The sequence below is a fragment of the Mchenga conophoros genome, linkage group LG20, assembly GCF_057382185.1.
Source record: "Mchenga conophoros isolate Kocher_MC1m ecotype Shallow Benthic linkage group LG20, M_conophoros_male_GT1.1, whole genome shotgun sequence".
Lineage (NCBI taxonomy): Eukaryota > Metazoa > Chordata > Actinopteri > Cichliformes > Cichlidae > Mchenga > Mchenga conophoros.
The window spans coordinates 33,981,722-33,995,720 of record NC_140545.1 but is presented as its reverse complement, the minus strand read 5'-3'; the positions used below and the strand labels follow the sequence as shown (position 1 = coordinate 33,995,720).

At 42.9% G+C, this 13,999-nt stretch overlaps 1 protein-coding gene across 1 annotated transcript in view; it reads right to left on the bottom strand.

The window, feature by feature from the left end:
- The window catches only part of slc6a8 (solute carrier family 6 member 8), a 48,794-nt gene extending 38,300 nt beyond the window's left edge, over nucleotides 1–10,494 (bottom strand). Inside the window, exon 1 of the mRNA XM_085260228.1 lies at nucleotides 8,848–10,494. Coding sequence (XP_085116354.1) covers nucleotides 8,848–9,205 — 358 coding nt within the window. The 5' untranslated portion in view covers nucleotides 9,206–10,494. The remainder of the gene's footprint in view (nucleotides 1–8,847) is intronic.
- Nucleotides 10,495–13,999: the final 3,505 nt, after the last annotated feature.

Here is a 13,999-nt window from a genome sequence, read left to right as displayed (position 1 = left end):
GATTCTGATTTTCAAATTGAGTTAGAGCTGCCGCAGATAAATCCTGATCAAAGTAAGCTGGGCCGAGTTTGTCTGTCAGGTCATTTAGTTAGCTGACAATGAACCGCCGGTCAGTGAGAATCGATTTTTCAGACTGATAGCATCAGAGATGGTGGAAGTCGCCAGCAGTGCATAAACTAACCAATCTGACAAGATTCAAGAGTCCTACTGACGAGATTCTTCAGTCCAGCCTTCTACCACTGATGAGATTCTGTCGTCTAATCTTTGGCTAATGACAAGATTCAAGAGTCCAGCTTTTGACTACTGATTAGATTGTACAATCTTGCCTTTGACCTCTCTGTATCTAGAATATAATTCTAGAATCTTATTTTACCTTGACATTTAGCCAAACTGATGATAACCCACAGCAGACACACACATGCACAAAACTGTAGCTACACATGGAAACACATTACCAAAATGTTAGAGGCAGACATTATGTTATGTCGTTGGGAAAACATCAAAGAAATGTGTAAAATTTGTATAAATGCTTATTGCTCGTTGCATGAAAGTCACATGTTGTGTTAAAAAAATACATATTAGCTTTTGTGCAGTTGTTTGCAGTTCAATCAATTACCAAGATTTCAGGATGATTACATGAGTAACCACAGGACTGACAGTTAAAAGGTCCAACGTGAAAAAGGGCATAATATCACCCTGTGCTGTGGTAGCGTCACCTAACGTGTCCCACACGTGGTCAGTTCAGAGTTGAAAGTAAGTCAGAAACAAATAGAGCCACAGCTGCAGTTACCTCGCTAAGCTGCAGCGCTACAGTTAGCTAGCTAAGCTGGTTAATCCGAGGTAAGTCAGTGGGCTAAGCACTGACGTGCTGAGGGACTGACAGACTGATAACAGGGCTAATGACAGAGCAGGAGATTCGTCATTGCCCTGATAACTTCCAATTCGTATCTGAATGAATTGTGCAGGTCTATGTGTCTCTACTGTTCACTAACACACCTGAGAAAAAACACTCCAACACTCTTAATCTGTGGTTGTCTGCTGCTATGTTGACCTTTTAGACAAACATTTAAACTTCCATCCATCCAGCTTGTCCAGGGTTTCCCAGGCCAGCCGAGAGATATAATCGCTCCGGTGTGTCCTGGGTCTGCCTGGGGGCCTCCTCTCGGTGGGATATGCCCGGAAAACCTCACCCAGGAGGCGCCCAGGAGGCAGCCTCGTCTTCAGCTTGGTCTGCTCAAGCAGCTCACTGTAACATTTCCATTAGTGATGTGGACCATCTCCTCTTATCTGCCATGTATGAGAAAGGGCAACTGTGTGAAAGCAGCTTAAGTATCATCCAAATCGGCCTCATTACAGGTTTATGAACTGTTATTCAATCTGCCAACTCACCGATAAAAGGTCAATTATTGTGTGAGTGCAGATATTATGTTTGCTACTTAAATAAGGCTCAGTAACACGAGAAGTGGGAGTGACTATAGCAGGCTAAAATCAAATAGAGATAAGCCTAAATTCAACTGATTTTCCAAACTGCAAACACCAACTGATCAAATATTTTTATTTCTGACATACATGAAACATTTCAGTGAAACATCAGTGCCGACGTTTGGTTTGTCAATAGAAACATCCTGAACACGTCTGGTAAAAATGTTTTGGGTCTCTTTCACAACTGTGACATTTCTTATTATTATAGATTTTGTTTGGAGGTTAAACTAGTTAATACAAAAAGAGGGAAAGATATAGATTACTATTAAATAATTGCACATGACTTAGTGAAAGTATATAATATACATGCTCACATGGAAACAGTTCATTAAAATAGGAATATAGATTTTATCCTTGTAGTACCTGGTCCAAGTATCATTAATTAGCTCAAAATTCTCTATAGCTGATATCAAACATACAAACCTCCAGCTAATTGACTCATCAGTCACTTTGATTGCATAAAACTACACACACAGTGAGATAACAGGTTCCTGTCTACTTGCCAGGAGCCTCAGTGACATCACACAAACACTAGCTGCCAAATTCTAACCTCAGCTCGGCTGAAATTAGACTCGCCCACATTAACTGAGCAGAGAGAAAGATCCATAACATGACTCAACGAACAGCTGAAGGCCGTAAAAAAAATAAGAAAAATATTGTAGAAATCAAACACCAAACAATTCTGTGTCTAAATCGAGGTTTATATGAGTTTCATAAAAAAAATTATAAAAAGTCCTCATCACTGATGGAAGTAATTTCTGTACTGGACCATCAAGACCACGTTGAGCCTTTGGAACATCCTGAAGAAATGTTCAGGATGTTCAGGATTACTACTTCTTTCAGGAAACTCTGACTTGCACGTTTCAGGACTTCAAAGAAGATCATCCTAAAAGTCCCTCCATCTGCAACCACTTCAAAAGTGAACATGAACATTTTAACTATTCTATTCAATACAGTTTTGTTTATAAAGCTTAATCAAGCTTAGTTGTAAAGACTCTACAATAGCACGGAGAAATCATCAACAATCATATGACACCCTATGAGCAAGCACTTAGTGACAGTAGGAAGGAAGAACTCCCTTTTAACAGGAAGAAACCTCCGGCAGAACGAGGGAGGGGCGGTCATCTGCCGTGGGGGTGAGACAAAGGACACATTGTGGAAGAGAGCCAGAGATTATTCATAATAACTATTGATTAAATACAGAGAGGTGTATAAATGTATAAACACACAGAGACTGAAGAAGAAACACCCAGTGCATCATGGGAATCCCCCAGCAGCCTACACCTATAGCAGCATAACTAAGGGAGGACTCAGGGTCACCTGGTCCAGCCCTAACTATATGCTTTAGCAAAAAGGAAAGTTTGAAGTCTAATCTTAAAAGTAGAGATAGTGTCTGTCTCCTGAATCCAGGAGAGGAGAGGAGAGGAGAGGAGAGGAGAGGAGAGGAGGAGCAAGCTCTGTCAACAGGATTAAAAGATTACAGGCCACTCCTGTTAATCTCAGGTCCACGTGGTGAGAGGGATGATGATGTCACATTTGGCAGGGAAACACACCCGCACACATGATCTGTATCCAACATTGACTTCCGACCCTGACACCTCACCAAAAAAAACGTTCCCATGGAGACATGAAGCAGAGCAGGAACAATCACTTCTGATCAGATCAATCAGACTGCTTGACTACAGAGCAGATCAATACTGCAGTAACTGGAGAATGGTCAAATAAACAGCTGACCTCCCTGTTTCCAAACAAGCTTAATTATGCAGTTTGTTTATTATTCCAGGGTCTTTTCCAGCATTTGATATGTTGTTTATTTATCAGATATACAGAGTTTAAATGATTAGCAAATAATTGCATTTTGCAGGACCCTTGGAAAACCTAAATGTTCCAGAAAAATCTTTCTTAGGTTCTAGTATAATCTCAACCAACCTTGCAAATGCTCCCAGGACCACCAAAAACCACAGCAGCACCATTGGAGGCCTTTGGTTGAACCCTGGGAGAATTTCTAGGACTTATGGAGTCTCAAATCAACAGCACCCTTAGAAAACCATCAAGAACTCCTGCAACATTTTCACTGACCTTTCCAGGTCTTCTGCCTTCAACTCAATGTCCTTCTAAAATTAAAACACTGAAATGTCTCGTATAACATCCGCAGCATCCTCCTCAATGATCTGTGGAAGCTAGAAGTCATTCTTTGAAAGATCCCAATGGTACCCTGGAACACCTTCAAGGACCCTTGGCACATTTTCACTGACCTTTGGTAAGTCTTTAGGCACTCGGAGAATGCCCTCAAGGATCCCGGTACCCTCTTCTTAACCCTTTCAATTCTACAGAAAGAATTAGAGAAAGGGAATTCATAATATTCATCACCAAACTGAACCTTGAAATGATCCACTTCTCATGCACACAAACGTTCACAAACAACAGCTTGGACAAAATGTCCTCGCTGAGAATATTTTAAACTACAGCCGGTCCTCTCAAAGACAGAAGAGGCGCACACAGACGGACGAGCGATCTGAAGGACAGAACTGATCTGTGAAGATGAAACTGAGCTGCAGGTCATTTTATAATCACTGAAGCAGAGAATGATAGTGTGTGTGTGTGTGTGTGTGTGTGTGTGTGTGTGTGTGTGTGTGTGTGTGTGTGTGTGTGTGTGTGTGTGTGTGTGTGTGTGTGTGTGTGTGTGTGTCCTTGGTAGGGTGACTGCAGCATGAACACGCTCTGCAGGATAATAAATCTAAGTGACTTGGATTTATTGGACAACGAAGACAGAAAGGACAGAAAAGGATAGAGGACAGAGGGAATGAGGGAAGGACACAAAGGAGTGAAAGGAAGGATGTAAAACACAACATTTACTCAGATAAAAGTAGAAAGTAGCCTGTAAAACATTTTTATTTAACATATAGAAACTTTCCCTTACTGATAATGGAGGAAACTGCCATTTGTCCCTTTTTGTCTAACTCGATGACCGTTCATCTGATCCACTTTAAACTAGGCAGGTTTCTCTCTGGGGACGAGGGTGAGCTCACTACCATATTTGAGGTCGTTCGGATGAGGAGTTTTCTCATTTTTGCTAAAAGTTTCTCATGTGACCGTTATCTGTACTAGAAATTCTATTTAATGCTTTGCCAAGCCTCTTAACATCCAAGATTCACCTCATTTCACCTTCAGTCATCTTAAACTGACCTAACTCTAGCTAACCTCAACCCTCAACAACAAGATCTTGAAGCAGTGTTTTTAAAAAAAACCAAAGGCTGGCCGAACAATTGTTTTATAAAATTTTGTCTGTCTGATGTAAAACTCAAACACGTATCTCACAAAGATATTTGGGAATATTTAATTCATAACGTGTGTGTTAGCTTCCTGGATGAGCGATTCTGCAGGTTCTGCACATCAGCGAGTGTCTTTTTAGCCGACCTCTTTTTGAAACAGGAACTTTGCGTTTGTCTGCATGTGACACGTTTATGGGTCGTCCGGATACTGTAGCTACAAAAACCTGGCCTTAGTCTACAGCTTAGTCTACGCAACAGCAAATCAAGACGAGATCAGTTATGAATATTTAACCTTCTTCCTCAGAACAGCTTTAAAAGAATAAAGCGGAAAAATTGATAAAACAGCTACAGACCAGACTGTAAAGCTGAATGAATAATTTAACCAGATACTGTTAAAGATTAACAGGAGGAATAAACAGCAACAAATATTTTAAACAAAAAAAGGAGAGCTGCACATGTTTGCAGGGAGTGTCACGCACTAACACAAAATACTGCATGTGCGCATTTTCCCATAGACAAGTTACAACAATGAGCGATTCGGCTGATTGATCGTGAATATGCAATAACATTACAAGACCGTCCGGTTTACAGAAACGACACAAGAGCACTAAGAGAGCGTGAATGGCGAGGGCCGATGTCAGCATCGGTAAAATGGAAATCTAGTGTAGCACGTTAATCTTTTTGTGTCTTATAATGGTGTATACCCTTGTGTGTCCTCGGGTCAAAAATGACCCCAGGTGTATGGCAAACAAGTGTATGGGAATCCCGAGGACATTACAAGGATTAACAAAATAATCCGATCAAAGAAAGCGTTTATGCCGATCAATGGCTGATGTATTGATTTAAAGTGTCGAGATGATCCAATAGAAACTAAAGCTGTTTCCTAATTCATGTGAACCATGAAACTTTATTTTATTATTATTACCTATTTGATTGAAGCAGAATTGGCTAAAATCCTTCTATAAACTGTAAAAACTTGACATTTTATTGTCTGTTCATGCAGTGTGGGATGTTTGCAAAATCGCCTCCCGAGGTCTTGTTGTGAAGTTTGAAGATGATCCATAAAACATTATGGGTAATATAAAGTTTTATGTTGGCCTTGACCAGATTTACACGCAAATTAAATCTGCTCGAGCTGTTATTGATAGCTCATAGAAAATTTAACCGTGATATCTTGAAAACTGTGGATGTTAGACTGTGAACGAACAAACGAGCAGACAGAAGTGATTGCATGGCCCCTCCCTTCTTGTGGAGAAAACAACCTTTAGGAAAATCAGGTCTTTACAGTTTTCAAGATTCGGCTTCAACACTGATCACATGTCCGCCTGATGGGGACGTCTCAGAGGTGCAACGTGTGCATAAAGTGCTGATTGCACATCTTAAATCAGAGTCAGCGACTAAACACAGGAATGATGCGTTCAGACCAAACGCGATGGAGCGTGTGTGCAGTGCGTTTACCTCGTGTTCTGATATGAAATGCTACACCGTGATTTGCATGCAAGTTACAATAATCAGCTGAAGGTGCACAAAGTCACCAGGTTTACACACAGAGTCAAACAAACTAAATGTGGAGACGTCATCTGAAATTTTAATGCATCCTACAAAATAAACCATCTATGGAGGTGACAGGTTTGGCTTTTTGTGTTTTCTTAGGACAAATGAATGTAATTTATCTTTCTCTGCTGACTTGCTGAACAACATTTGGTTTCGTGGCCTTTTTGACAGTCTTCTTAGACTCGCACATTCCCTTTTTAAGCTATTGTTTGCCATTTTCTCTCGTTTCCTGATTGCAAAAGTCAGAAGAAAGAAAGTTAGCCTAAAAGGGAGAGGAGCTAAACCAGGGAGTGTGACAAGGACCAGTATAAGGCAAAGAAGGATGATTTTGAGCAGTGAGTCACACAAAGCTACTCTAGCAGTTAAAATGTTAAAATGAGCTGGAAATAAAAACCTAACAGGTCCTGCTTAGAGTGTCTCTGGAATGCTTTTTTTCATTAACAATCATGTTACTAATTAACCTAATCAGCTCTGAGATGTTCTACCTGGTGTTTTTAATCATTACACAGCTTTTACAGTCTTCTGTTGAACCCTGTGGCTTCCATTAAACAGTTGTTAACACACAGTCGTCTCTCAAAGACGAAGGCAATAACTGAGGCTGCTGACAAGGCTGAAAAAGCGCCAGAATGATCCTTTAACTTTGGTTTCAGATGTGAAGCAGGTGACCTTTACAGAGTCACATGACGACGGTCTGCAATGTGAGAGCTGAACTTCTTCTCTTCGCTCTCTGTGATTTAAGCCTGACCTCCTCCTCTCTGCGAACATTCAGACCTTTCCCGTCTCTCCTCCTCTCCGTCCAGCTCAGACTGGTCGACTGTGTGAACGAGACCTTTGCAGGTGAAAGGATCCAACTTTTTTCTCCTTTCTTTCTCTGCTGCTAAAGTTCAGCTTTGACAGAACAAACAGAGGTGATGAATCCACCTGCTGACACCTCCTCTACTCCCAAAAAACCTTCATTTGAATTAAATAGTTTTTAATTAAACTGGGAGAAAAACGCCTAAAACCACATCTGTAAGTGTCCAACGAGCCCAAAAGAATTCAGTTTGGAGTGACTTAAAAATAAAGTAATCAATTGTAATCAATTTATAAATCTATGATCAAACAAAACAGAAAACGAAGCTTTACAAACGTTTTTGTGACTTTATTGATATACGTTTAGATTATTGATTAATGCGTCTAAAATTTGAGGATTTGCTGAATTTTAAAGCGCCTGAGCTCAAAGCAACTAGATTTCTTTTAAGATTATCGACAGACAGTCCTGGTATTTAAATACCAGTGCAGATGTGTAACTGTAACCACCACTGGATGTGAGGCTTGGAGATTCCTGGGTTTATCTATGTTTTTGAATCATTTCTCCTGTGATGCTAATTCCTTTCTTTTGAAATAAAGTTCCTTTGAATATAAGTCTTGCTTTCCTACATTTCACTGAGTCTCTTCAAACTGGAGAGAAGGTGACAACGTGCACGCAGGCGTCCATGCCCAGCCTCACGTTTACAATGTACCCTGCAGCAGCGTGCAGGAGCATCAGGCTCAATAAAAGTCAGTTAACTCGAGACACTCACACACAGTTGTATTATATATGGTAAAAGGCATCACGTGCAGTAACAGTATCTCCCTCTATGCCTGCTGTGGTTCTTTTCACACACACACACACACACACACACACACACGTTACTGTGCTGGAAGCTGATCGGCTGAACCTGCTGCTGTCACTCTGATCAATAACACACATGTCGCTGCCACCATCCAAACACATGCAGCCAATTATGTCACTGAGAAACTGAGTCCAAGCCTCTCTACAGCAAACCACGCCCCCTGGTATTTTAGCTCCTCCCCCATCAGCTACAAATTTAATTATTCAGTAAAATAATCTGAGATTCAAACAGCTGGTTTGACTGACATAAGGAAAAGTTCGGAAAGGAAAAGTTTATTTTTGATGTTTTTCAGCTCCAGCGCCACGCCACAGTTAGACTGAACTTCCTGTTCTGTCCTGGACTCACCTGAAGGTGAACTGAAACCTACACTGACCTGTGAGGAGGATAAAATTCTGGATGTTCTCTGACATCAGCACAAACACAGAGGAGGAGTCATTTTGGGGAGTGGGATAATGCTGGCCCACCTCATTTCTAAAGTGAAAAGACTTTAAAGCTTTCATTTTTCTCTTAAGCTATTATTTATCTTCTTTGTACAGCTTCAAACATGCAGCATGTGTGTTTTAATCCCTAAAAAATGTCTGGTGGTGTCCAGCCTTCGAATGTGAACTTTTAAAAGTGGAAAATCTTCACACCCATGTACACAAACGTGAAGCTGTGGAAAAGATCTGCTTATAAAATTAAAATAAGCATTCCCGTTCACATCCAAGAGCACGAAAACTGGACAGTTTGTATCCACAAGCACAAATCTAAGAATCTGTGCTTGTGGATACCAGTAAAAAAGTGTCTGTCTCACTGGTTGTCTCACAGCAATCTTGCAGAAACCATTAGGTAAAGTGAGGATGTGCACATGCCCCGTACAGGTGTGTGTGTGTGGTGCATCTCACCTCCTCCGTTCTTGTAGCACAGGTAGGGGAACCGCCACACGTTTCCGAGTCCTACAGCAAAGCCCACGCAGGACATGATGAAGTCCATCTGTCGCGTCCAGGTTTCCCGCTCCTGGTAACCAGGCCCCGCTCCGTTGACCACACCACCTTTTTTGTCCTGTCCAACACAAGCAGTGCCCACCACTCCACCAGCGACGCCTGTCCCCGCCACTGTCAGCGGGACGAGGCTGCCATTAGCGGCCGCAGGGGCATAACCACTGCCACCGCCCCCATTAGAGAGAGTTATGGGGCTCTTTTTGGTCTCCTCCAGGAGAACCAGAGAGCAGGAGGAGGCTGGAAGAGCCTGCTTCTCCATCATTCACAGAATGGGAACCAGTCAGGAAGTGCTCCAAATATTCAGCCTCTGTATCCCCTTTAATTCCTGCAGGTTTTGTCTGCAATATCTCTTATTTCTGTTCAGGTGTTTCCCCACAGTTCCCACTCAGGCTAGCAGTCAGACCAGTAGGAATAGTCAGCAATGGTTCCCACTTAGAATCCCTTTATTTTCTTCAGATTTCAGTCTTTTTAAATCACTCCTAAACCCAGACACCAGTTAGATACCAGAAGGAATAATCAGCTGTGATTCCCACTTTAGAGTGTTTTAATTCCTGCAGATTATAATCCTTAAAGTCAGTTTCTCAGTCCAAAAAGCACTCAGATACCAGTCAGCAAAGGCTGGGTGGTGTTTTCCCTTTAATTTGGCTTTTTGTATTTTTAGAAGTCCCCAAAACTCAAGTCCAAGCAACCAGTCAGGTACCACATAAACCAGTAAAACACCAGTCCCCCTCAGCGTGCTGTTATTTTGAAGGTTTTGTCTCTTTAAAGACTGAGTTATTCTTCTCCTTTTAGTCTCACAGTCTCAGTTTTCCACACCTCGTGTTCACCTCCTCTCAGACTCCCACTAAACCAGCCAGCTGCCAGTTACAGACCAACAGTCACTCAGAGACAGCGGGTCAGGACCTTTATCCTCGGCCCCTCTCACTCTTCCTCACTCACAACCAGAAGAAACGTGATTCTTCCTCTGTGCCGCCGAGGATCCAGACTGTGGTCTTTTATTTATGACGCCAACTCTTTTTCAGATGATTTAATAATGTTTTTATTTTATTTAAATTTTTTTTTAAAAAAGGAGGTCACAAATCCAGAAAGTCTATTGTTTAAAAAAATGGGGGGGGGGGGGTTCTCGAATTACAGGGGTTTAATTTGAAAAATAAAATAAGAATAGAAATAAAAGAAAGGGAATTACACCGACGATCGGACAGCGACCTCAAAAACAATCCACGAAACACTTGAATGTGAGTCTGAAGAATCGCATGGGAACAGAGAGTCACGGAGGAGACGGCGGCCTGCTGGAAGACAGAGAGGACGGCGGAACCGAGAACAGTCCTATTATTCCCCTAAAAAATAATCAAAAAAGAAAAAAGAACCGGAGCTGCTCACGACTTCAGTCCCGGCGGCGACGCAGACTGTGGAGGAATTGCAGCAGCAGCTCCATCCGAGGAGGAAGAGCGCGTCCGGACCGAGGAGAGTGCGTCCCGCTGCGCAGAGCTGTCAGAGATCCCGGCGGAGTCGGTATTTAAAGTCTGTCAGTCCGTCAGGGACCAGCGGCTTTAAAAGGAGAAGCTGCCGCTCTGTGTGACGTCACGACAAATACCACGCCCCCCGATTGCCATTCCTCCCCTCTCCATCTCTACCTCCCTCTCTCTCTGACTTTCCTCCTTGTCCCCTCGCTCTTCTCCCCCTGTGCCCTCTCTCCTTTCCTCCTTCCTTCCTTTCCTCTTATCCTCCCCCTCTCTTTCACTTCTCCTTCTTTTTAACTCCTTTCTTCCCTTCATATCTTTCTCACCTCTTCTCTTCCTTCCCCGTCGCTTTTTCTCCCTCTTCTATTTACCCTCTGTGTCTCGCATCATTTTAACCATGTAACCGTGTTCCTGGAGGAGTCTCTCAGATTAATTCACATCCCAGACGCCACATTTCTCGTGAAGATTGAGTGATCTGTGGCTTAACCTGAAGCTGTCAGCACCAAACCTGCAGCTGGAAAAAGCTTCAGGGAGGAGAAACTAGTGCAAAGGCTTGAAGTTCTCCTGCATGACCGAACCACACCCCATCAATATAATTCACTCACTATAAACACAAGTATGGAAAACTGAATTAGTGACCTACGTTTTTAATATTAAAAAGATAACTGCTTTTAGAAAATAATTATTTTGAGCAAATGTTTCTCACTGGTTAGGACATGATGACCAACCTTTAGTAGATGACCAACAGTCATTTATGGGGATAAAATGCATTTTGAGGCTCAAAAAGTGGTTTAATGTCAGGGTTACGATTAGGTTAAGTTTAGGAGGGTTAGAATTAGGCATTCATTTTCATTGGAAAACTGTGCTACTGTTAGCCCAAAACAAAGGAAGAGGAAAGGGGGAAGTCATGTTAGAAGGCAGTGAGAGAGAAGAAAGGGTGGTGGAGGAGATCTAAATCTAAGGACTATGAGTGGTATAAGAGAGGAAGAAGGTGCACCCAGGTGTAGTATATCTTATGCAGAGTGTGCGGTCTGAAAGTGATAGGAGACTGTAAGGTGGTGGCATCTGTAGTCAAAGTTCTTGAGGCTGAGATGGTTCAGACATGTGCAGAGGGGGAGAGTGGAGACACACAGGACAGTATCTGTATCTGCAGACTCGACCTTAAATATCGATGTAGCCACTATTGCTGTCTGTGCATTTTGAAGCCTCAACATTAGCATTTTAGCTTTGACAGTGTCAGATTTACAGCCTGACGCTTGAGCGTCGGCTTGTTTTTAGCACACGTTTTCACATGTGGACAGGTGACAATTTAACGGAAAACCCTCAGCCTGTTAGGATCCGAGTGAGCTTCTGGTGTTTCTCCGCTGCCTGCCGGTGTTTACCTGTGTCAGCCTTCTCAGTTCCTCACCTTACCTTACTCACCTGACATCACTGAGGCACTTTAGGAGACCAGCACTGCCATCATTTCTCCACCAGTCAGTCAGCTCCCTCATGGTGATAACTAGGCCTCAGCGCTTCTTGTGCTCTCGCTTATGCTTTGCACCACCGCTTTGCTCACCTGCAGCTTAATTACCTGGACGCTGGTCATATTGGCAAGATTCTCCTCACGTCTCTGCAGTCTAATCCTCGGATTCAAAACTACATACCATTTTCCCCCGCCTGTGGATCATCAGGAAGATAAGGCTGGCACCTCATTCACCCACTCACCTTTCAGACACTCATTTAGTTCTCCTCCCCAAGGCTTCATGACCTCTACCTCCACCAGTGAGCCCCCGAGATCAATATTCCTCTCACCTCCTGGTATTCACTCCTTCCTCCCAAGTCTAACTACACTCGCCCTCTGTTTGAGTGCCTTCATTGCTATCTTTGTGTTTATTATAAACTTGTAAATCACTGTTTCTGTTTGGTGTCTTTGCTTGGGTCCACTCCTATGTACTGGCCTCTGGGCCCCTTTGACAGATCTGACTTTTACAGTGAGGGTATCTGGTGGCTCAGTTACACTGTGGGGGAGGTGTGGGGCATTTTCCAGGTATGGTGTGGCACAGACATAGGACCTCTGGGGGTGTCCTGTGGCATCTGGCATTGTAATGCTGGCAGTAGATCCTTTGGAAGGGGTCTCAAAGGTAGTGTTCCTGCAGTAACTCAACAGACCACCAGGGGGCTGCAGAGCCCCAATAAAAGTTTAGAGGCACAGAAGGTGAATAAATACATCTGAGGAGAGGGAAGGGTAAACTTGTAAGAAACACTTCAGAAATTTCATCATGTGGCAGGAGTGCGCAGGCAGTTCCTGGAGTTTGAAGGAACTGACACCACCGACTCACCCCCACGCTTGCGTGACATAAATCTAACAGAACACCTCCGGGACATTATGTTTCATTCCAACACTGCCAGGCTGCAAATGTTATATTTGTACTTTATCTGTCCTGAACGTCTTGCATCTGCCCCTGCCACTAATAATAAAAAATACTAAAACGCTAAAAGTAAACTGAAAAGAAAAGAAACACTCTGGAATGTAACTGCAACTAAACCCAACTCAAAGTTAAAAATGTAACAGCTTTGGTCCCAACCAACTTTTCATTCATTAAAACTGTACAAGCTGAGATCAAAATCTCAGGAAATAAACGGGAACTGGGATGTGCACTGCTGCGTGCGGATCGAGAGGAGCGGATTGTTTGTTCATTCGTTTGTTTTATGTAAAAGAAAAAAAAACGCTGGATGGAAAATATTAGCTCCACCACGAACAGGTGATAAATAAGTGCTTTCTCATTTTACTTCAGAGTGAGAAGCTCTGAAGCTGAACTTGGAGCTTCTGAGCAGCTCCAGCATGTTTTCCTGTGGATGCTTGTGATTCAGAGAAACGGCGCCGCCTGTTAGTGGTCTGAACAGCTCTGACTAACACTTGAAACCGTGTGAGGTTGCTGTGAAAAACACCTGATGTTGTGAAAGAACTTGGTGAAACCCTGAGGAGAAATGAACGACGTCATAGCTGTCAGAAAGTGACAGACTGGAGACCAACAGCTGGGTTTTCTGAGAAAGACCCTGAAGCATCCTTCATGAGAGGAAATGAGAGGAGACCATCACGCTGTTCAGGACACGACCTTCTGACTTGAAACTTCAGTGGCAGGCTGTTCTATGTGATATACTTGGACACTTAATTAGGCACACCTTGCTGGTACCGGCTTGACCCCCTTTTCTCTTCACATCTACAATCATTCGCACAGATTCCACAAGGTGTTGCTTCTCTGTCCATTTCACCTCTCACAAACACGTGAAATGGACTCGTATTTTCCACTGGTGGTTCACGAGAAGAACAGGAGGTGAAGGACCTACGATTAGTATTTGTAGTCCATCCAGTTTCTGCAGCAGATCCAAGTTAACAGGATCCATCGTCACCCCAGTCTCGTTCTTCAGCACTAAGCTTCTAACTTCTTATTAAGTCCCTTTAACCGCAACTGTGCTGTAGTTTCAGGTAAAAACGAGGTGCGAGAGGCCTCAACTTGAACGTGATGCAATTTTTATTTCAAAGCACCGTTTATCCTCAGGCTACGTGAGCAGGACTGTGACATCTGTAACTTACTGATTGATGAGGTTAAAAT